Source organism: Epargyreus clarus, unplaced genomic scaffold (assembly GCF_041222505.1).
Source record: "Epargyreus clarus isolate Ecla_fem2 unplaced genomic scaffold, WU_Ecla_fem_2.2 ptg000014l, whole genome shotgun sequence".
NCBI lineage: Eukaryota > Metazoa > Arthropoda > Insecta > Lepidoptera > Hesperiidae > Epargyreus > Epargyreus clarus.
This window is the reverse complement of record NW_027332222.1, coordinates 2935831-2961429: the sequence shown is the minus strand read 5'-3', so window position 1 is coordinate 2961429 and position 25599 is coordinate 2935831. Positions and strand designations below refer to the sequence as shown.

Below are 25599 nucleotides of genomic sequence, written 5' to 3'. Positions count from 1 at the left end.
ATATACCCTCCTCTGTTACTGATGAAATAGCGTAATAACTAAGTGCCAGCTAAGTGGACGTTCGGCTTAAAGTATACCAAGTACATAATGTATTACTATAATTGTAAGTCATGTGTAAAGAATTTGTTAGTTTCTAAACATCTACAAAAAATAATGATTGTTAATAACATTACATTTTCCATTTAATGTTCTCGTATTGTTGTAAAAACGTAGTGCTATAGTCGTATTTTCCAAAACTCCTGTTTGAAATCTTTGACTATTTAATAGGGGTGTGCGAATAATTCGAACTTACGAATTATTCGTTCCGAATCGAATATTAATATTCGATTCGAAACTCGAATCGAATAATTCGAATTCGAAAATTCGAATTATTCGAAAGTTCCCGAATAATTCGAAAAATTTCGAATAATTCGAAAATTTTCGAATAATTGGAAAATTTTCGAATAATCCGAAAATTTTTGAATAATTCGAATTTTTTCAGGGTTTCTTATTTTCAATTTTCGAATAAAAATTTAACAGTCAATATACATATTATTTAAACCACATAGTTACACAAATAGAACAATTAATATAGTATTTTTTTTTAAATAATGAAATAATAAAAATTGAAATTTGGGGATGATCCTATTCTTGTAATGTTAATAAATAACTTATAAAAAAATGGATGGTAAAAATATTGATTGCCTTTTTTTACGGCACTTCAAAAAATTACCTGAAATTCATGCTTCTAGACTAGAATACCCCCTTAATTCGCGAATTATTCGAAAACTTTCGAATTATTCGAAATTTTTACGAATTATTCGAAATTTTTCGAATTATTCGAAATTTTTTGAATTATTCGAAGAATTTCGAATAATTCGAATTCGAATTATTCGATTCGAATTTCGAATCGAATATTGATATTCGATTCGATTCGATTCGAACGATATTCGCACACCCCTACTATTTAACTATTGTGACACGAATTCAACGATAATGTTGCCTTGATATCTTGAACTAAATTGTATGAGAACATCGAACATCATTGCCTGTTCGATGTCAAGTTTTGTATCTCGATGTTCTATGTGTCTATAGTCTTCTTTGATATTTCGAATCTTATGATACTAAGAAAAAAAAACTCACGTGTTTCTCAATTTTATTAGACGAGTGTGTAAGAACATATTTATTCAAAACATGTAGTGTAACAGCATTTAAATATGGAATTTTAAGAACTTTCCTAGTGTAAATAAAAATTTAGGTCAATTTATGTATACAACAACAGAATGTTAGGTTTAGACAGTAATTATTTCCAGAAATGGACACTTTTTCTGTCAATTACGTTGACTGGAAAAGTCAAGCTGTATGGGTCAACGGACACCGTCATTCAATCTGTTCTCGGTCGATCTGGATGACAGTGGAGTTGTACACTAAACGTAGATGTTCCTTGTATGAGTACTATAAAAATTGTAATCAATAGTGAGTAGCACTCATTTTGTACGTTTATAATGTAACTAGGTGGTTTGTTGGCGCATGACACGCTTAACTGGATTTTTTTGTACATATCCGTTAAGGTATCTAGCTGTAGACTCAGGCGAAAAAAAGAAGACTAATAATGCAAACCTCGAAGGAGTCGTTACATAATCGTGCGTTTGCAAATAATAATAATGCAATCTGGTGTCATTAAATGATATAATTCGACAACACATAAGAGTTCATATTCGCAATACTATGGCATTCAATGTCACACTAGTCTTCTTTTTTCTGTCTGAAATCAATCCTTTAATCAGTAGATTAATGTATTAGCTAAGGCTATCTGTCGAACGCGCAAACTTCTTACAAGTTTATAATGTACTTACTATTCAGGCATACCATTTTAACCGCAGATAGTTTTTAATCTATAATCGAATAATCGTTTTTATGTATACAAATATACAAAATTAGTTGATTATTTTGTATGAATGAAATTCGCCATTCTTAATCTTAATTTATATAAAACAAAATAACCCTTTGATCATAATTAAATATTGCCGTTTTAAAGTACATAGACATAATACATGTATACATAAATGTATTTTGTTAATCCAATCAAGGTCATATACAATAGCAGTTATATGTGTCATGTTTAAAATGTTTAAAAATATTATGTTGCAAGTTGAACTTTGACATTTTTATAATGTAGTATCTTTGTACTTATTTCAATATTTTATTGATTACCGGTTTTTAACACAAAGACGCCCAACCCATGTAATTTGTATTTCACAATATGCTTTATGTTTTATTTCGAGTGTACTTGTATATAATTTTTGGTATTGAGTAATGAAATTGTGGCGATTTCAAAACCGTTACATTGAGAACTGAGGCGCGATCTATGCAGTTCTTTAAGACGCCTCTTACCTCTTTCTCAACCTTTTTTCAACTCTTCTCATTTTTTGTTATTTGCAATGCAACGTACATAGTGGTGAGGTATTCGTTTTCATATGTATGCAAGAAGTATTATTGAGTTTTGTATGTGACTGTACAAGAAACTGTCAATAAATAACATATATACGTATTTTGTGTTTTATTTGGCTCAGAAGTAATGCTGTATATTTTTCTTTATTATCCATTATAGGTACCACTGAAAATAAAATGAAGAGATGACACATAAAACATGAACTTACCAAAAGGCGCCAGCTTCCATAAAATACTTACTTAATTTAAACTACTACTTAGTTATATGATTTTAGACTAAAATTATCGCGGAATTGAGACATTTTATTATGTAACGGGTACTCACGATATGCGTTTTTTATTGCCGATATTTCGACCCAGTTGCATGGATCGTGGTCACGGCGAAACTGAAGTGGAGGGGAGAAACCGTTGACAAGTACTAGTGGTAGATTAATCTATCTACCCTACGTCTAGTTCGTTTTTCTTTTCTAGGTTTCATATCACGACACACAACACTGACAATATCCTTACGCACCGTACTTTGCACTATTTGTGACTTGCATAAACTAACCACTGGATTCCACGTTTGGGCTAATTTAAAACCATCTTCTCTATTGAAGTTCCTAGGATGTTTCTTGATCTCTATTGCTTCTCTTACTAAACGAGGAAAGTAATGACGCTCAGTGGAGATCACCTGAGGTTTGTGTAATTCAATCCAGTGGTTACAACCTGAACTGAGGATGTGTTCGGCTACCGCAGATTTCTTAGGGTCATTATTTTTGACTGCGCTGATATGTTCCTTAATGCGTTGTGATATGGCTCGTTTTGTCTGCCCAATATACGAGCTACCACAACTACAGTCAACCTTATAGACCCCTGGGCACTGGTATGGAATAGTATCCTTGGGGGAACGAAGATAGGCCGCGAGCTTTTTAAAAGGCGTAAATATACTTTTTATGTTATATTTTCGATCTAAAATCCTCCCTATCTTATCCGTGACACCTTTCACATACGGGAAATATGCGGAATGCCTTTCTACTACGCTGGTGGTGTTATGCTTCCGTTCAGTTCGTTTGGCTATAGTTGCTACTACTTAGTTAACTATACTTTTATATATTACTTGACTATACTACTTAGTTAACTTTAAATCTTGTACATGTAGTTATTACTAAGGTTTACGTTTTCGGAACGTTTTGAAATGCAGTGCGTAAATCTAATAGCCAACATTTGAATAAGTGGGGATTATGGACGAAAGATTAAAAACTGCATAAATTGTCTTATTTTTCCCGCCTTTTCCCCGTTTCATTGAATTTGCGTGTGTTGTTTCTTTAAAGAACAGACTACTTAATAAAAGTCATAGTGCAAAACGCAGTTACTACCATGATCTATAATAAAACTGTGCCCCCGCGTAGTCTGTAACCTTCTTTATAGTTCTTTTATATTTTATCTATGGTCACTACTATTTCAAGTTGCTTAGACAAATAATTAATCTGTGATTTGTAATGCAATGCAACAACGGGCAACACTGCACACCAGTTTGATGAGTGATGTTTAGCGTACGGGATGTAGAGAAAGTAAATTGTGAATTTACAAAATAATTTGCTTCGAACTGTGATATATACATTTGATTTATTGAGACATGCGTATATTATCGTCAATATTAAGTAGGAGATGCCACGATTTTCGTAGTTCTACAGCAAAATGCTGGAAAGTTGTTATGAGTGATATATTTATCCGTGCCTGTTTATAGTGATTTTATGAGTGTTTTTTGGACTCGGTGGTTAGAATGCCGAGAGGGGAGAATAGACAGAGCATCCTGCTATCCCGGGATGAGAACGACCAGGTGTTCAGCCTCATCGGCTCCAAGTGTCAGGTGAGTTTGTGCAGGACACCTGCTGTGGCCTTCCTCGTGATTCAAAAGGCATAGATTACGTATCTCTGTCCGTATCTGGCGATAAAACCTCGGTAACAATGCGATAAAGGGCGCCTACTCTTCGATTTTATTACATGTTTACAATATTATTTATTTTTAAAACTTATAAAACTATAATAATCAGTCTTAAAAATTCTAGTCTAGGTAGTATATGTTCATGAGAATGCAGTTGAATTAGCAATAATTTAAAATAAAGTAAGATAGAAAAATGAATAATAGTAAGTTATTAAATATACATGCAAATTTATATCGCAATATTTCATACTTAGGGTAGTAACTACATTAGTATAAACTAACTTTGGAGCTAAATTTCATTCCTACTGTATCTGCTAAATTATTATAGTTTTCTATACACATATATACCCTGTGCACCATGGGGCTGTATTGCACAAAATATTATGAAAAAATATAATATTATGTGCATAGCATTACCACATCTGTTAATTTTATCAAATTTTAATTTATAGAGATTACCTTAAACTGCTCACAGATGCATTACCACTTCTGGGGACTATGACGTTTGCTTTATATGTATATCAACCAGCATCCACATCTTTCTACTGAAACTCAGAAATGCTTTGTCCTTAAAATGGGTGAGGCAGAGTTATCTTCCTGGTTGAACCATACTGCCTCTACACCCTTTATTATATCTAAAGAAGCTTTTTACTAAATAACATATATAGGAGGTTTAGGGGGCGCTATGCACCCCCTTAGCATAGGCAAAATAAGTGAAGTTCTTTAAACAGAAAGGTCCTTTTATGTTTTTGCCAATAAATTTTGGAATATTGATTTCGGACGCCCTCATTTTTTTGTAGCAGATGAGCATTCTACTGGCTACTGCTGCCCATCGACATCTATAGTCAACCCCAGATAACATTAAATCCCTACCTGAGGTCACCCACAAAGGCAATATTACCCCTGCAGACTATAGTGGAATGAATAATAAATAATAAATTACTACACCCTTAAAACAAGAACACAGTAGCGTTTTACACTGCTGTTATTGGTGCCGAAATAGGTTTGGCACTGGTGTCGCTGGAGTCGAACCACAAACGGTTCAACCTCATTTGATCAACAGATGATCAAAAAATTTCAGAGACTAGCCCCCCTTTTGCTGGTGATGAAAGATTTTTTGAATTTAACTTAATGTATAAGTATGTCTCAGATCTTTTTTATAAGTATAGTTTATTTTTAGTTTACCTTAAAGTTTCTATTGATTAAAGAAGTTTTTCATAAATAAAATTAGCAACTTAATGTATTATAATTATAATTATGTTGTATATGAGTCATTGCTCTGACATTGAGTCACAAAAGCCAAGCCTTATACATTGATTAAACATATACAACTTGTATTCATGCTATGTTATCAATATCTTTTTAATTATGTTTTAATTTAGGACAATAATTGAAATATATATTATTAATCTTTATGTCTTTACGGAAATAAAAAAATATTTTTTGATATAAATATATAAACTATATAATAATATAAATATATAAGTATTCCTAATCTTTGTATAAATAATTTACAATACAATACAATAATTTTTTTGAATAAATGGAATGTAATTTTTTATTAAATTTACTTGTTATTCTATTATTATTATTAGCTTTTCACCCGCGGCTACGTCTGCGTTTAAAAGAAAATAACTAACATACATAAAACTGAAAATTCGTACCTTCATTGGAATGACAGTGGCGCGATCTGGTGAAAATTGGTTGTACCAACTGTGAAACCTTCGTGAGCTCATGGATAACAACTTTGCTAAAGATCATCACTTGATCAAATGCATAGTATACGATTCAATCCTAATATTATTACTAATATTGATTAACATAATCTACTTTTTGGTCCAAAAGATCGATTCTCCTAATCCTATATCCTAATCGATCTTAGATCTCCATCCCTAGTTCCCATGGGATTTCCGGGATAAAAAAGCTCATGTTAAAGAAGATACAATATTTTCAACAAAGCTAGGTGTATCATGATGGTAATTTTTGGAAGATCTGCTAAATACAAATACTTTTGTAGTGTCAATACAGTAGCATAAAAACTTATATCAAAATAAAATAAAATTAACATTATATCACACACATATTGTGTATCCTTTGAATAATGAAAAAGTTTTAGAACCTGTTCTAGCTCTAGATCTATTTTCTACTATATATATTAACAAATTTTATATCCTTTTAATGGGAAGTATAAATTACATAGCTAAATCTATTCATAGATGCAAGCAAAATCAAAACTACACAAATAAGAATGTAACTCGGGGGTCAGCGGCATTATGTAAGACAAACAATACGCAATTTATATTCTGGGGTGCAACATTCACACGCATTCCTCATTGTACTGTCATAAGAAATGTATAGGCCTACAGTTCTGCATTGTCTTTATAGTTGAGTCAAAACTATGTCTCAATGGCAAAATACTTCAATTGCTCCAATATAAATCAATAGCACTACACTAAGTCATAATAGATGAACCATGTCAATAAATTCTCATTATATTTTTGTGTATTTCAGTATTATCTGAATGTAGATTAATTATTTAATCGGTTTTGGTAGAGACCAATTTTATTATTGTGAAAATACCGTGTAGGTAATTATTTTTTGGATATCTCTAATTTTGTTGGAAAAATATAATAAAAGTTATCTTTTCAATAAATTCACAACTTCAAAATATAACAGAGACCTAGAACTAAATAAGTTTGTTAAAAATATGTCTAAGCAGGTTGGTTTGTTTGTATGTAAAAAATATCTAAGTATGCGCAGAATTCAACCGTTGGAACGAGTTTTCGCGCGCATGGGCTCACCTTTAAATTCTTATTTGGACGCCAATAAAAAGTGTATCTTATCTCTCGACACTGAGTGATCATGTTTAACTGCCATGTATCTGCCCTCTTCTGGGGCGATTTGTTCAACTATTCAATTAAGCGCGTAAACATAGCCGGGGATAATGGGCAAAAGGGGACAGGTTGACTAAAATTAGACATTGAGTACCTAACGCTGTATCACATCACATATAACGGTGATATTTTTCGTTGAAAACTATGATATGCGACAAATTAAAACAACAAAAACCGGTAGGTAAGCCTAACAACAATAACACTCTCTTTTACTCAAGACACGACAAAAAGTTCATTCACGAGAATGTATCGTGTGGGAAGGTATTTTTATGGCGTAGTATGTAGGAATACAAATGTATATTATCAGGGCCAAAAATATATATGAGTATGAGACAAATGTAAAAGGATTCCTAGTCATAAGCGGTTGTAGCATAAATATACATAAATATATTAAAAAAACATATTTACAATTTATTCTTATTTGTATAAAGAACCCGTAACAAAAGTAAGTATCATTTTATTTCATTATACACGTATTATACAGGATGATTGAACAGGTGAACAGTCTACACAATGAAAAATTCACCCTGTAGACTGAACTTTTTACAATCTCAGTCTGAGTTTTTTTGTAACTTTTCATATCATGTTACCAACTGTGTGACTATTAACCATAGTCATAGTTTATTCAGCGCAGGACAAATGTTGTCTCATACATTAACCATAAGATAAATACACGGAAAGTCCGAAGTTTAGTGTATTATCTAAGTTGTCTGCAAAATTTCTCTAGTCACATAACCGGTTCCGTTCGTAAACAACGTGAAGCGTGGTCTGAATTTTTAGTAATGTACACCTGACATATCATTATATAATATCACGCAGACTGTATATTTGCATAAAGCATAAACGCCGCTATAAATGCTTATGGAGGTTAGCAGTGAGGACAGGCGGTTTATACTTTGTTAGATGCTTATAACACTACACAAAAGTTAGTATCAAGTATCAAGGAATAGTTAGAATAGAAGTTAGTAATAAAGGAAAACGATAACGTAATTTATTCCTTAGTTAAAAAGTATATTGCTAAGATAGCTTTGTTAAGTAATAGAACAAGTGCATTTTTCACAGTTACGCTGATTATTATGCAAGGTAATTGCATGTATTGTACGTGAATAAAGGACCAAAGTCTTAAAACATTGCTCTGTCCGTCTCATATATGCTTATGTCTGATAGAATTTCGACTGTTCAAAGGATAAAACAACTACAGTGTAAACTCTATATAACGCCACTGAAGGGACTGTGCATTTTATGGCGTTATAGAGAGTGGTCGTTAAATGGAGAGAAGAAAAATCAGAATTAGAAAAAGAAAAAGTTTATTTCAGTCTAGTGTTAGTAGTTATGTACATAAAAAAGAATCTTTTTGAACGCTATTGCGTGTAGTCTGTTATTTTTTTCTGAAGTCTTTTGCTGCACCAGTAATTTTGTTGTATTTTTTTAATCATTTTATTCATATCTTCTGATATTGAAGCATCTTGGTGACAAAGGAAGTAATTTTCCAATAATTTTGTGCAAGCAATCCAATTTGTAAACAAAAAGAACGAATTTCTTAGAAAGTTTCGTATGCATGATGCCGACAGACGAGTTTATTGCGGGCTAGGATAATAAAGCGACAAAAGTACACAGGCGCGCAGTTTTTACTAATTTTAGCAACTTAAAAGGTACTTTTTATTTAAAGTAACTCAATTGTGGTCGTTATTGAGAGTGGGTGTAATGCTATGTAGAGTGTATCATTGTATGGAATACAAGCTAACCCAACTAAGCCAATTGTTTTCGACGCTTTAGAGAGTTTGTCGTTAAATCGAGTGACGTTACATGGAGTTTACACTGTATATTAGATCATATTTGAACACCGCCAGCCGACGGGTCGGGTGTGGCCCGCCTTGGCTTAGGATCCGGCCCGCGGAACGTTTTCAGGGCCAATAAAATTTGTTTATGTCTTTTTTCGTTGACATATTCCTGGGCGGCAAAATTCGTGTTTGGGGCTGCACGATTTAGAAGACTGAGCAAAAGTTTTTGCAACTTATTCAAAAAAACCTTGAACTTAATCCCACTTTTGTTTTGTACTACCTTCGGCCCGTAATTTAGCATTCTTAAATTTTGCTCGCAACTTTGTTTTAGAAGACAGTGACAATAACATATTTTCTTGCCAGTGAAATCGTTAAAAATCAGTGATGCAATAAAAGTAGAAAATGCAGCCATGTAATTTCACTCGATACGAGTGCGAAGGTAGCGACATCGGGCGGTGAAAGTGACAATAAATTGGTGGCCCGTTTCCAAGTGCATGGACTATCGCGACCATCTCGGACCAACTCGAATACTAATACGTTTTTGAAACACTTAAAGTCAACTTTATTTTAGGAATCCCCTTGGCAAATTTTTGAAATCTTAGGATTAAATTAAGAAATAATAATTTGATAAATTTTTTATAATAATCCGTTCAAAGTGTTATAATATTTTATATTTACTTATATTTTATATTAAAAATAAATATGCAAATCTAAAAGTAGCGAGAACAGTAGTTATTTTTTTTACATTTTGTTTTAAACAATGTTAGAAACTTTATATTGAACGATGACGACATTAGAGTTTAGACATATTTATAGCAACTAACCTGTTACACTTATTAATAGATTCTAATAGACACATTATCTCTCTTAATGACTACATTTAACAATTATATAATATGGGGTTATCGCGAAATATGTTGCCTGCCTATTAAGTTATAATTAGATAGGAGTGTGAATAGACTGAAGGTTACAGCGGTACAAATATTTACATTACAACTTCGCATTTTATCGTATCGCACGCCATTCCTGATTGCATCGATCGCATCGCAAAATTCTGATTACATCTGATAACGGCTAATCGGATACACTGTTGCATGGCAGCTGTGCACAACAAACATGCTCAGGCCAGATAAACGACTATAATCTAGATCGAATAAGCTAGTAGCTACCTTAGTCTGCATGCACTCTTGCTCTAAACATTAAATAAGAATGAATCTATATAAATGTAAGAAGTCGTACTTACGTACGTAGGTTTCAAAAGGTTTTAAAAGGAGGTCCGTGAGCAGTGGGACAGTAATGAACAAAATGATAATAGACAAGGGTGTCTCCAACGGGGAGCAACTGCCTCCAGTCCTCTCCGTCCCTGAAGAGTAAAAATTAAATTCAAAATTAGCTACATCCGGGATGATCGCCTGGCGACGCTTTTACTAGACCACAATAAATATTAATAATAAATGTTGATAATAAAATACGGCAAAATAATAATTATCGTGAATTAGCACAGCTGCGTCTTAACGCATACCAGGTCTACCACGTTCCATTTGAAACAAATTATCTTGACGTGTAATTTCTTTCTCTTTGTATTTTAACATAAACTTCTTACTTAAATTACAAATAAACGTTTACCTGTGACACGATTGATTGGAAACGAATCCAAATCTCCAAAACAGTGTTATTTAAACGTAAATATTTAGCATACCCTTTAAGCTAGGTCAAAGTTTAGGCCAAAGAGTCAGGTGATAGTAACTTATCCTGATAAATATAGGTGTTTAAACTCAACAATACATAAATAATAATTATGCATTGAATCCAGTTATTCCATTTCGGAAGATATGATGTCACACACATTATAGGCTACAAATTCATTATTTTCTTCTAATACATTAGTGGTTAGTTTTCGCTATGAAATCTCGTAACTAAATAAAGTTTTATCCTCTTTATTATAGATATCGCATGCCTACGAGCTATCGCAGGCGCCCCCATTAATTAAGTGCGATTAGGCAATGAGAATGACAGCTATTTTGAAATTACTGACTGTAACAATTTTACCTAAAATGTGTACCTACGATAGCTTCGACTCCAGCGGCATACTTTTTAACGGCAGTGCTAACCACTGCGGTGTTCTGGTTTAAAGATTGTGATATGGTAAATACGAGGCATTCCACCTCAGTCCTCAGACTCCTCAGGGGTAGCAACGCTTATATGACCGATCTAGAGATTACATATAATTATGTATGTCCATGGGTAGCGGTAACTTACGATCAGGATTGCACGCTCGTATGTCAATTCTATTTACAAAAGGTAACATATTTCAATGATCTTTTTTCAGAGCCTGGCGACGGCAGTGGTGCAGCTGTTCACAACCGAAGGGCCCGAGCACTCGGAATGGAAGAAGAAGGACACGGGCGTGTTGTGCCTTATAAAGGACAACAGCAAGCGGTCCTACTTCTTCCGCATCTATTGCCTGTGCCGGAAGGCCATGATTTGGGAGCACGAGGTGTACATGCAGATTGAATATAACAGCCCCAGGCCGTACCTGCACACGTTCGAAGCTGAGGTAAGATTCGAGTAGACTCCTTTTTTTTACGAGGAGGAATCCTTCAAAAGGTACCCTATGCCGTGTGAGCGACACGGGGTTATGTGTGATTCTTATCGCACTAAAACCCCCCCGGTGGCCATCCTCGGCGCTGCGTTGAGGACTCCTAGGCTTTTAAATCCGGTGACGAGAATTTCAGCCCTACGTGTTAGTATTTTAGTATCAAAAATATTGACGTTTTTAATAGTCTATTAACTGTTATAACAATTGATCAATGATTGCTCATACGCAGATAAAATGGAAAAATCATGGTGCGTGTCTAGGATTTAAATCCCGTACGTTCGAAATTCAAACCACTAACGCCCGTTATCAATACTCAATATATCCAATTTAGTCTCTCTCTCTCTTTAGTCGTTCACTCTTGACAGAGCGGTCGTGGTTTCACGATGTTGCATCAGTTCTGGACGATGCCACCCTTGCGATGCGCCTCCACTTGTTGCGGTCTTCGGCGTTGCGGCAACATTGGATAATGGAGGCTTGTGTGGTACTTTTTATTAAGTCGGTCCAACGCGTAGGAGATCGTCCGCGTGACCGCTTGCCTTCCATGTGCCCTTGGACAACGAGCCGTTCCATGGAGTTTTGATTTCGGACAACGTGTCCGAAGTCAATTTAGTCTATGGATCTTCAAAGATCGAAGTTTGACAATTTATAATATAAAAAAATTGTATATTAAAAATTGTCAAATGATTGATTATCACTAACGGGCATAAGCAATCACAGATGTACATAATTATATGACATCAATAATTGGTGACAGAAAAAACGTTCTAATTCCTGTCAATAATTACAATCCATTAAGTAGGTGAATACGAGTAATAATAAGGAAAATTATAATGAGTTATTATTATATTAATTGCATGTCTAATAATACATATTATTGACATAGTGTGTTGGTAAATTAGTTATTGTGTAAATACACAATCAAAAGATTGCATAATCCATATAAGATTGTCTGAAAGAAAATTCATGCAGAAAATTACATTGCTTTTTTTAATTAACAAAAGTAGGTCTAATCATCCAGTTGTTGATTGTATTGTTTCATAACTACTGGACTGATTTGTAACTGAAGTTCCTAATTATGTTATATCGAAAATAATAACCATATTCCCATATTCACATTTGGGGCACGAGTGTACTCGGTGTAGGGAAGGTTTGTCCACACCACACCGATTATGAGTTCGTAAACTGCATATACCAGCAAAACCATAGATTTATATCAAGCTATGTATGTGGTTGACCTAAACTAAAATATTTAATGAAATAACTAAATGTGGATTTCAACACGACGATAAAAAATCATTACGATTACGGTTGAATGACATTTATTGTAACATGAAATACCGACACATATTTTTGGGTTATTGTTCGAAATATTCTGATAAAGTTCTGAATTCAGGTCGCCGGTCGATACATTTTTAAACGCAACTAAAATATTGCGGACGATTTATTGAGAACGAGGCCGTGTGTTAGTCTGAATCGATATATTGTCGTCAATGCGAACTTTCTTCGAGAGCCACTTGACGTTGATGGGCCATCAGCCCATCCGCAAACGGCAATGGAATCGTTTAGTACGAGTCGCGTGGCTCCGTGGTTACCATATCAGTCTAGCGGGCAAAGGGTTACATGTTCAGTTTTGGTTACAATTCGATCATATTTGTTGACTTTTATAACTGTCTTATACTAGGTCATACATAACATGTATATATTCACTTTTATTTATAGACATGTGTTTGTAAATATAAGTATTATATTTACAAACACATGAAATTCTAATTGCTAATAAACAACTGTGTTCGTTTAGCATTAAATGTAGTTAACATTTACATAAACACTATTTCATCAATGGAAGTATAAAAATAGTCCATATAGACAGGATATACGAGTGATGATATCTGTAGCTGGTAGAAGTATAATCCTCCTCCGAAATGAATTGAAGTCCGTATTCAATGATTCTAACTGTTCTCAATAATTATATGAAACTATCGGTGTCACTTTCAAAAAGTAAATGGACAATAGTGGTACCATCTTTACCGTAAGATGTTTATTCTCATATCTCTTTGTCACCAGGAATACATGACCGCTTTCAACTTCGCGAACGAAGATGAAGCGAAAATCCTCAGGAACATCCTCATCGAGAAGATCGAGCTTCGGAAGCAGAGGCGAGAAGGTATGCGAATGTTAGAGTATTTGTTTAGAAGTTAAAATGTTGCATTTAAGTGAGATGTCGCTAGGTTCCTACTTTACTTGTAAAGCTTATGGCCCGTTTTTAATAATCAATCTATTTTTGTAATCTTGTAATTATTTTTATAATCTAAATTTCCGTGTCCCAAAAATCCAAAATTAACAATGTCTAGTATGAAGAAATTGTCATTCCTATGTCATACTCAGGATAGAGTGATTATTACCTAATAACGGACACATATGTATTATTAATTAGTCAGAAACAAGTCATTAACGTAGAGCCCTTGTAGATGACATTTTGTCGTAATCTTAAGTAGCCGTTCCAAGCAAAGCGAGGCGAAGAACTTGGCTACATGCCCTCGAGAGAGCCTAAAGCCATCTCGCAAGGGAACCGGCGTTCTACTCGCGATTTCCCTCCGAAACAAAATCTCTACACGACGTAGTACGAGACGTGTAAAAAATACTTAATTCATTAGCATTTTCTATTGCTTTTTGTGGGAATGCATCAGCATTAGCACTAATCTCCTAGTTATTACTTGCAATACATCTTTCTTTGTGGGAAAGTTATAGCTACGTTAATGTTTCAGTTATACGTAGTTGCGGTGACGTTAGCTCACCTTTCTCCATACGGCGATGTAAGGTAACCAGGTGTCACCCACGTATTCGGCCCCCCGAAGCGGAAATGCTCATCCATCACCGGTCATCCATTAAAAATGATCGCGTGTGTTGTATAAATTGAATCTGGCATATTGTTATCAGCAATATTCTAATCTATTCATCCGATACATTTGGGGCATACCGTAGATGTTTCAGTTATCTAGTTATATTGGTGTATTAACGGCGATATGAAAAAAAATACATAAGACTGTTTTCGACCAATTATTCGCTCGAACAACTCCTCTGCTTTGAAAATCAAAAATGCTCTTCGCATGCATCTGCGTAGTCCACTGTTGGGCATGACCCTCCCTTAGTTGGAGCCACTCAAACTTATCCTGTCCCTATTGCCTCCATCATGATTCAGAATCAGTATGTATATCGTTATCAGCTCACATCTCTCGCATGTGTTCGCATATGAGATTCGACTCTGAGACCGCAGCGTAATAGAACGACTATGAGGCCTTTTTTTTTTTTTTGTTCACGAGGGGGATTATGTGGGATTTTTACCGCACTAAAACCCCCCCGGTGGCCGTCCTCAGCGCTGCGTAGAGGGCTCCGGGATCTCCAAAGGAACGCAACCGGAGTCCTCTTAGCGCGTTGCCCCGTCGGGCTCTGCCCAGGTGAGCTTGACGCTCGCCACACCATCTGGTGTGTACGACGTTATGCGACCACACATACCGCCGCCCTTCCCGGGGTCGCTTACCGAGCGGTTCGAGCTCCCACACTTACCGCCCGCAACCCCGGAAGTCCCCTTTTAGTCGCCTCTTACGACAGGCAGGGGATACCGTAGCCCTATTCTGGTCCCGAAACTACAGGGACAACGACTATGAGGCGTAATGATGCTATTACCACTATTACTCTTTATGACAAACGTGTACAACAAATAAAATTGTGCGTATGCGTGCGTGCGTAAATGCGTGCCAAAAATTCCGTAAGAGGAGAAAAATGTGGGAAAAATAATGTATTTCTAATTTGGGAATACTAATGTGTCTCATGGTTGTGGTATTTCAAACAAACCACACTATATTATGATGTAACCGATTGTTTTAATGTATTTATCATTGTTTATTCACCGGCGGCCATCGCTATTTACCAACATTGCCGCTGCTTTTTGCGTGTTTGCATAAAGAATAGGCCGGGCGGTGAATGAAAAATGTTTTATGATCGGATGAGTGAATGTATTGGCAAATATTTGTTTCACGAGAATGCTTGGTTCAAATATTTGGCATTTACGCCAATGTAGCAAAATGAAACCCTTTATTGCGGCTTTGCTATTTGCAGAAATTCTGATAAAGTTTAAAAGCCACTTATGTTTCTCCAAATATTCCCTTCTCAATGGGAACCTTATAAAAACTATTCTATCATTTCGATGATTAAACTAGGTAAACAAACGTATACTTTCTAAGAAAGGTTGTTCTAAATTAACCTTAGCTTTATAATTGACCACTACAAACTATAATATAATGAGCTATACATTGCCGGAAACAATCACTCCTGGCCCTGCCAATTTCTGAAAAAGACGTGTGGGAATTTAACCATTAAAATCCGTCTTAAGAAGCGTTTAAGTTAAATCGGTTAATTTATATCTAATGCCAGTTGAATGGCATTCTAACTACTTATTTATTGGTGGTGGAATTCTTCTTGGTTCCACTTCACTTCACATCACCCTTTTGGTATTACGGTTTTTGCCTTACCACAGCAATTTGTAAGAGATGTAATGTGTTATTTACACGTTTACACGAGATGTTTCAACTTAGTCCTTAATGGTAGAAATGCAATTGTAGTTGACCTTATATAAAACTTCAATCCTATTTGCGATTAATTGCAAATTACTTTAAGCGGCTGTGACCGCATATAATTTAATTAGATAAACTGCATTCTTCTTTGCTCTTTTGAATCTAAAAAAATGCAATGCAAAAATCCTCGCTACTTTATACGAAACGTATATTGACTAAATTGCGTAATTTTAAACTTTATTAGTTTTAAAAAAATAATTTTGTAAACATTAAATTTATATATATAATTAAATATGTGTTATATTGCATGCCTCGCAGGGTGGAATATAGTGACCAACTGTACTATTGTGAGAACTTTATATGAACTATACTCATGCTAATAAATTATTGTCTGATTGACTATGTTTCTTTCTTTTTTTTTATAAGAAACTTTATTGATTTTAACCAATTACTTACATACTTTAACCAATTTTATTGATTTTTTTTTATTAAAAGGCCATTTAATAATTGAAATGTTGTTTCTTCCCAGACCGGCGGCAGCGTTCCATCCAGGCGGCGCGTACGAACAGCTCGTCGTCGTACGGGTCGGCGCGGCTGAACGGCGTGGCGGCCGCGCCGGCGCCCGCGCCCTCGCCCGCGCCCGCGCGCGTGCCCGTGCCCGCGCTGCCCGCGCCGCAGCCCGCTAAGTCCAACACCTTCAGCGGTGAGATATTGTGTAGCCCGCGTGAAACTGATAGTCCGCTCTAAATATGAAACGTGTCGTCATAGCAAATTGTATGACTACATTTGCTCGCAACAACTTCAGAGCGGACTAGCAGTTTGGCGAATACTATAACACAAACATTTGAAGGTGGTAAAACCCTTTGTGGTTCAAGGCGGCATTACCGCCACGCCTATTTCAGCCTATTAACAGTAGGGTGTGGTAAGGGAGACATACTTTTCCGAGGCGTTCCAGCTTAGTCCTCAGGGGTAGCGGCGCATCTGTGGTTAACCTCAGGTATGAATATCTAATCCTATCTGGGGTTCATTACAGATGTCCATGGGAGCAGTAGCCACTTACTATCAGGTAGACTGCCTGCTCGTCTGCTAATCCTATATTATAAAAAAATAAATGATATGATGAGCTGTAGTGAGCGTTATGTGCGGATCATGCTGGACGTATCTTGATTAAGCCTAAATCTTAGTTGATGTTGTTGTAAAATATTGGTCGTGATGTTTATAGGATACACGATGAAGAGCTCGAAGAAGCCCAAGACGCGAAAGTTAACGAAAGCCGATATTGGGATGCCGCAGGACTTCAAGCACGTGTCGCACGTTGGTTGGGACGCTGACAAAGGTACTATATAAAATAGTTTTCACCTATTCGACTGTACGGTTGTATGATTTTCATAGAAAAAAATTATTGAATTGAACGAAATTCCATTCAATGAATATCCCGCGCTGTCTACGTCCCACTGATATCTAAAATTTGCTGTTCCGACGCGACTCACTTCTACATATATTCAGAGCGGACTATATGTTTGGTGCGAACTCTACATAGCTAAAATATAGCTTTACATCACACGTTAGTTGATTCTTGGTAAGCCTAACATCAGCCTAACAATAGAATAGGCTATATAAGTATGAAAGTGTTTTAACACACTATGTAACTGTCCAGGTTTCGACGTGGACCTGCCCGAGGAGGAGATGCTGTCGTTCTTCAGCAAGGCGGGCATCTCGCAGTCGCAACTACAGGACGAACCCACGCGCCAGTTCATATACGACTTCATCAACTCGCACGGCGGCATCGACGCGGTCAAGGAAGAGCTGCATGACACCGCTAAGCCAGTTAAAGGTTGGTTGGTTATTTCGTTAGCCATGTAGCCATGTTTTGTGAGTGAGCAGTGTGAAATTGCAGTGCTCTGCTGTGCTCTAGTTGGAAAATTATTGTAAGAGATATCCATATGCTTAATGGGACTCAGGGACGACAACAGTCAATGTTATCTTCAGGAACAGGAAGGTTAACCTTAGGATTGTATTTCGTGTTTGAGATTTTTTAAAGATGTTCATTTACCACGATGTAAAACTTAAATCGAAGAGTGAAATAGAGATTAACCATTCTTACGTGAAATGATGAAATCTATCTCGTGTCGTCCTTAGCCCTGGCGCCGCCGCCCGCGCCGGCCATGCCCGCGCCGCCCGTGCCCGCGCGCAGCCCCGCGCCCGCGCACCCGCCCGCACCACGTCAGTATAAGTTCTATATATTTTTATTCGATATTTATATAATCACATGAAATGTATGATTAACTGAATCTACTAAACTCTTAATTTACTTTGAATTCCTTACATCTATACACATATTTGATATTATAAAATATTAGTTTTAGTGTGACTGATTAAATTGAAAAAATAAGTGAAAAGAAAATATATACTACTACTAGTAGTACTATATATTATACTACTTAGTATGTACATTTCAATAACAAAGCTAATTGTGAATCGATTTGTTAAGCAATAAACTTTTATTGTACCAACATACAATACATACGAGGACTAGTCTATCTAATCTAGCTAATGTAATGTGTGCAGCGTCCCGCGCGCCGCCGCCGCCGCCCGCGCGCGCCGTGCCGCCGCCGCCCGCGCCGCCGCACGCGCCGCCCGCCCCCCGCAACCCGCCGCCGCGCCCGCCCCAGCGTGAGTACACCGCACAAGCGACCCTCACCGCTCCAAACGTGCTTTCTACCACTCTAACATTCCTTATTCAATAAGAGCTTGCTATCCTTTAAATAAAATAGAACCATTCGCAGTTCGACTTAATAGGAAACACTACATGATGTATGTTTCATAATAAGATTATATCAGGCGCTACATATCACATATTGAGTTTTAAAAAAATATTGTCGTTCATAATCGATTACGTATGGATTTGTAAAGCGGAGATATCGTCACAAAAACAGTAACTTTGATGATTAATTAAAGTTACAGTAAGGTTGATGATTATTAAAAGTTTTTATAATCCGTATCTTTAATAGAAGCGTTTTGACAAATATCCACCATCTATTTTGAAAACAACGAGTCTGCACTGCACTGTGAGATTTTTTCATGATTGAAAAATTGTTAAACGCCTTGCAAAAAATACTGTATGTCTTAAAGCATTCATTAAAAGTGTCACATGATAATCTTCAGCGCCATCATCAGCGCCGCCAGCAGTGCCGCCGCCTCCACCACCGATCGCAGGCGCGGGCGCTCCGCCCCCGCCCCCGCCCCCGCCGCCGCCGCCCGCCGCGCCCGCCGCGCCGCCGCCGCCGCCTCTGCCCGACAACACGGCGCCCCCGCCCATGGACGCCAGGGCGGCGCTCATGGAAAGCATCCGCAGTGGGAATAAGAGCTTGAAGGTGAGGAACAAACTTCTTCTCCATAACGAAACAGTTTTTGAAATGGTGGTAGATGTATTGACATTCAAACAGAGTTCTGTAAAGAACTTAATTTAAATTAAAAAAAAGGATTTGATTTGAACCTTTTAATGAAAATAACTAATACATTTAAATACCGTTAGGAAGATATTTTAGTTAAGTCCCATTTAGGAAAACAAAATTGTTCGTTTGTCATATTTAAAATGGCATTTTTTGTTTGTGGAATTTAATTGTATCTCTTGTATTTACAGCATGTTGAAGTCGCCTCGAAGGCACCAGCGAACGAAGACAGCAGAAGCAACCTTTTGAGTGAGATTAGACAAGGCATCGAGTTAAGATCCGTAAGTCAATTTAATTTATTGAAATTTAAATTTTATTTAGATCTTCATACTCTGATACGTGTATTACTTGATAGTTCTAATAGTAGATATATACGTAGACTATAGAGTTGTGGTTAGATGGAATATAGACTTCCCGAACTTCTAACTTTTAGTCTACTGCCGCCCATGGGCGTCTGTTATCAATTCCAGATATGATTAGATACTCCTATCTGAGGTCGGCCCCAGATGCGCCGCTACCCCTGAGGACTAAGCAGGACCGCCTCGGAATAGTATGTCTCCTTTACCACATCCTTCAAAACGGAACACAGCAGCGTTTAAGACTGCTGTTATTAGGCAGAAATAGGTGTGGCGGTGGTGCCGCCGGAGTCGAACCACAAAGGGTTCTGCTACCTTCAAATTACAAAGGCGCTATTCATATTACAAGGTAAACGTACGTGTATTGTGTGCAGGTGTCGCGTTCGGCGAGCAACCCGTCCCGCGCGGAGGCGGAGGACGTGGGCGCGGTGTCGGGGCTGGCGGGCGCACTGGCTCGCGCGTTGCGGGACCGCGCGCGCGTCATACACTCCTCCGACTCCGACCTCAGCGACGCCACCACCAGCGACGGCGAGTGGGACGACTGACGCACGGTGCGACACACGCGCGCACACACACACACACACACACGCTGCGGGACCGCGCGCGCGTCATACACTCCTCCGACTCCGACCTCAGCGACGCCACCACCAGCGACGGCGAGTGGGACGACTGACGCACGGTGCGACACACGCGCGCACACACACACACACACACACGCTGCGGGACCGCGCGCGCGTCATACACTCCTCCGACTCCGACCTCAGCGACGCCACCACCAGCGACGGCGAGTGGGACGACTGACGCACGGTGCGACACACGCGCGCACACACACACACACACACACGCTGCGGGACCGCGCGCGCGTCATACACTCCTCCGACTCCGACCTCAGCGACGCCACCACCAGCGACGGCGAGTGGGACGACTGACGCACGGTGCGACACACGCGCGCACACACACACACACACACACGCTGCGGGACCGCGCGCGCGTCATACACTCCTCCGACTCCGACCTCAGCGACGCCACCACCAGCGACGGCGAGTGGGACGACTGACGCACGGTGCGACACACGCGCGCACACACACACACACACACACGCTGCGGGACCGCGCGCGCGTCATACACTCCTCCGACTCCGACCTCAGCGACGCCACCACCAGCGACGGCGAGTGGGACGACTGACGCACGGTGCGACACACGCGCGCACACACACACACACACACACGCTGCGGGACCGCGCGCGCGTCATACACTCCTCCGACTCCGACCTCAGCGACGCCACCACCAGCGACGGCGAGTGGGACGACTGACGCACGGTGCGACACACGCGCGCACACACACACACACACACACGCTGCGGGACCGCGCGCGCGTCATACACTCCTCCGACTCCGACCTCAGCGACGCCACCACCAGCGACGGCGAGTGGGACGACTGACGCACGGTGCGACACACGCGCGCACACACACACACACACACACGCTGCGGGACCGCGCGCGCGTCATACACTCCTCCGACTCCGACCTCAGCGACGCCACCACCAGCGACGGCGAGTGGGACGACTGACGCACGGTGCGACACACGCGCGCACACACACACACACACACACGCTGCGGGACCGCGCGCGCGTCATACACTCCTCCGACTCCGACCTCAGCGACGCCACCACCAGCGACGGCGAGTGGGACGACTGACGCACGGTGCGACACACGCGCGCACACACACACACACACACACGCTGCGGGACCGCGCGCGCGTCATACACTCCTCCGACTCCGACCTCAGCGACGCCACCACCAGCGACGGCGAGTGGGACGACTGACGCACGGTGCGACACACGCGCGCACACACACACACACACACACGCTGCGGGACCGCGCGCGCGTCATACACTCCTCCGACTCCGACCTCAGCGACGCCACCACCAGCGACGGCGAGTGGGACGACTGACGCACGGTGCGACACACGCGCGCACACACACACACACACACACACACATTATGCACTGTACACCATATATGTGAACTACATACGTGACGCATCATACACAAAAAACCCCGACACTGCACATATTCCACTTACACCTCATACACTAAACACTTACTACATCCTACGCATTTCATTCATTGCGTTACACGCTTGTCCTTGACTAGGATCCCCTGACCACCAAGGGGAGCCCGCCATCAATCCACTCGGGGTAGCGCGAAGACAATATTTAATTCCGAAATTCCGCCAAGTGGGAAACATAGCAGCGGGGGCAGTTAATCCCTTGAGAATTGCCCTAGTAAAGAGGGACACCTCGAGGCAAGTACGCCCCACTCCTGGGGCCACAGAGTAGGATGCCCACTTTCATTCGCGTATTTCATACATCACACAAATTCAATCACTCGCGCACACATAACCATCATACAAAAACCATAGAAGCATCACATATACGTATATTCCACCCCCACACACCCATACTATATACATTACTTTACACACCATATCTCACAATCACAATTCATCATACATGGTATTTGTTTACAGAAACGACATCCGCCTACAATTCGGAAGCGCTACGACCAACAGCCAATTTTTGTTAGAAGTTACTTCTTATGGTTAATACGTGTGTAAACTCCATAAATCACCATCAAAAACTGTGGTAAGATAAATAGGGATATAACACAATATCCTAAGTGTGATCGTCATATTTAAAGTCTAGAACAGCAATTATTGATATGAAAATGTTTTGTTATTCTAGATTATTTAAGTTTAATATTACCGTCATCACATGCTGTTATTTATGCCTTTTACGGAAGAGATTTTTTATACCTAATTGCCTTAATCATATTTATTTCATGGGGCGGCATTGACACTGCCACGTAAAATTACATGTATCTTCATTTGTAATGTTATATGGGACTCAATGTTAATAAAAATATACAATGTTAAACTTAAAACTAAAATGCTTTCAGTCATAGGCTCAATTTGTTAAAAATATAAAATACTCTAAAAATATACAATGAAAATTACATACAGTTTTATTCAAAAAACGGAGTCCAATCTAAATTTTACTTAACTGTCCAAAAATATATATAGTTTTTGCAAACGATATTAATTGCCAATATATTGCTCAAGGTTTACGGAATTTTATTCGTGGCAAAAGATAAAAAACAGTGGAAAAGTTTTATATTCAATTTAATATGTACATGTGTTATAATAATGTATATTTGAAAATAACACATATTACACATTATTAATTTGAATTTATTAGTATTTACTTAAAGTTTATTTAAAGTATTTTAAAAACTTTAATAGAAGATAAAACAAAATAATGGGAATAGCATAGCTGGAAGCTTGCTGTGAAATATAGTAAACAACTGGCTCATTACACTGCTCGGTATAAGGTCTAATGCAAGCCTTCTACGTACATCTGTGTTTTAAACAAAATACATGTTATATACTTATTATTAATAATTAACACGGTTATTAATAGGAAAACGGTTACATTGGATTAAAGTATATTCGCAAGCACTTTTTATATAAAACATAACTTTCAAAACCGATTAAATTAATGATATGTACTTCTTTTAATTCATCATTTAAATTGTAATCAAAAGTACTTGCGCTAATATTTTAATAGATATACTTATTTATACTATAATTATTTATGAAAGTTAAAATATTGTTTTATCTTGACTATGACGCAGATGAACATAGGAATCACACGGTTGGATCTAGTATTATAATATTGTTTTATAGTTTTACAATATATATTTTAAGAGCCCAAAATGTTAACATATGGAAAATAAAAATATACTTAACCTTTATAAAACAATGATATTAAATACACAATACATGAGAACTAATCAATAGGTATTTACGCGTTATATCAATTTGACATTTATCAATAGTTATTTCTTTGTTACAATGTATGTATGTACATTGATATATTTTCCTGTATATGTGTATGTATATATAGTTTGTCGGTAGGAGAACGACTGAGGAGAAACAATGGTGATTCTAAAAACTAGCAATTTAAATAATTATGTAGGTAGTTAAAAGTATAGAATAATTTTTCGCCAGTTTATAATTATTTTATGTGATCTAACGTAAGTCTAATGCGAGTCTGTAGTCGCCTTTATATTGCAGGGCTGTGGGTATGCTGCGATACTCTAAAATAGTTTATTTGTTTCATATAATTAATAGGTTATACAGCAGGTTATTTATGTGTCAAAAATGTATAATTTAAAAGATTAGCTCGTCATGGCTTCGTAGGTTTTAATTATATTGGTTCAAGATGCAAAATATCATTTTGTTAAGACTGAATGTTGTAGTAATCGGGGAAAGAGGTAATGTATAGTGTTTTTTTTGGTGCATTTGTTGACACCCTAATAAGATATTGTAGGCATATCAACTTAATAGGGCGATCATAATAAATTTTTAGGGGACCTTTTATTTTTTTTTATAATTAAGTAATTGCCTTAAGGTATTATTTTTTTGCTTTATCATGTCGATAAATTTAGTAACAATAGTAAGTAGTGTATCCGCAGCCTTCTCTAAAGTAGCATCAATGAAACGTATTTAGCGATTAGGCTCCTCATAACCATCAGTAGCTAGCAACATAATAAAGGTGCCTGAATTTTATCTATTATTGTTTAAATGGTTGGAATATCTTTCGCGTCTTTTTTATGTTCTACATTCGCGGTTCTATTGTTCTTCTTGAGGTAATTTTACAATTAATTTATTTTTAAATCATCAATTTGAAACATTCTAAAACAATTTTCTTAATGCAGTATTATTTTTGCTAAATCTAAAATCGACGTTTTGTAAATCGTATCGTATCACTCATAATATGTGTAAGTTTTATTTTAATTGACACACTAGTGCCTACTATTTCGACTACACCAAATGTTCAATGTTCGTTCATCTTAGGATAAGATCGATGTAGCTGCAAATTGCAGGCGATAGCCCGCATGTAAGCAGTATTGAATCCGTAAGTGCATGTCATACTGTGGGGAAGACATACGAAATTCAGTGTATGGCAAAGAAGTCACCTGCCAGGCTAGGTAACCCAGCCAGTTAATCAGATAATTTTATATATTCAAGATAGTAAGAAAATCATCGTGGTATCATCTCTAACAGAGTTAGGAAATGTCGCCAAAATATTCGCGATTACGCTACGGAAAGAATTTAATTTATGATAGAGTAATAAACATTGTAATATCGTATGTTCTACTCTACATGTATAACGATAGATATATTGACGTTTTGTACTCAACCTGCGACACGCCTGACACTTATCTATTAAGGGCTTGTGACTATGTAGCATTTAAACTTGTACATTGTAAAAAGACGCAAAGCTATTTTTTATAATATTGAAATTTATGTTTTCTATTATATGTTAATCCGGCGTGAAGCCACTAACGGAATAATGTTATCATGTACCACCTGTAAAACTATGTTGACTAAATAAATGATTATTAATTTATTTTTACTGTTTGTATATTATGTCCCTTCATTTTCACTTTATTTTTTTAGATTTCTTTTTGTAAGTGTGTGAATCTACCGTTCGAATTTGCTGTATAAATTTCTCCCTACACA

At 37.8% G+C, this 25599-nt stretch overlaps 1 protein-coding gene and 1 long non-coding RNA gene across 2 annotated transcripts; both read left to right on the top strand.

The window, feature by feature from the left end:
• The first annotated feature begins 3922 nt into the window (after nucleotides 1-3922).
• On the top strand, nucleotides 3923-20571 carry LOC140747192 (actin nucleation-promoting factor WAS). The gene is made up of 11 exons (XM_073079474.1): nucleotides 3923-4282; nucleotides 11362-11589; nucleotides 13696-13795; nucleotides 16732-16905; nucleotides 17425-17538; nucleotides 17860-18036; nucleotides 18342-18425; nucleotides 18771-18875; nucleotides 19368-19576; nucleotides 19846-19935; nucleotides 20385-20571. The coding sequence occupies exons 1-11, from the start codon at nucleotides 4196-4198 to the stop codon at nucleotides 20553-20555; spliced, it is 1539 nt and encodes a 512-aa protein (XP_072935575.1). The 5' UTR covers nucleotides 3923-4195; the 3' UTR covers nucleotides 20556-20571.
• Nucleotides 20572-21877: 1306 nt separating this feature from the next.
• LOC140747193 (uncharacterized) lies at nucleotides 21878-25486 on the top strand. Its single transcript, XR_012102855.1, has 2 exons — nucleotides 21878-21969; nucleotides 22543-25486. It is a non-coding gene; the product is annotated as an uncharacterized LOC140747193 (long non-coding RNA).
• The last annotated feature ends 113 nt before the right edge of the window (nucleotides 25487-25599 follow it).

Bases quoted from the DNA above. Each gene is read 5' to 3' on its own strand.
- LOC140747192 (XM_073079474.1), top strand. From the start codon at position 4,196: ATGCCGAGAGGGGAGAATAGACAGAGCATCCTGCTATCCCGGGATGAG. The intron at 16,906-17,424 runs GTGAGATATTGT...TGATGTTTATAG, and splicing joins TAAGTCCAACACCTTCAGCG to GATACACGATGAAGAGCTCG. The intron at 18,037-18,341 runs GTTGGTTGGTTA...TGTCGTCCTTAG, and splicing joins CACCGCTAAGCCAGTTAAAG to CCCTGGCGCCGCCGCCCGCG.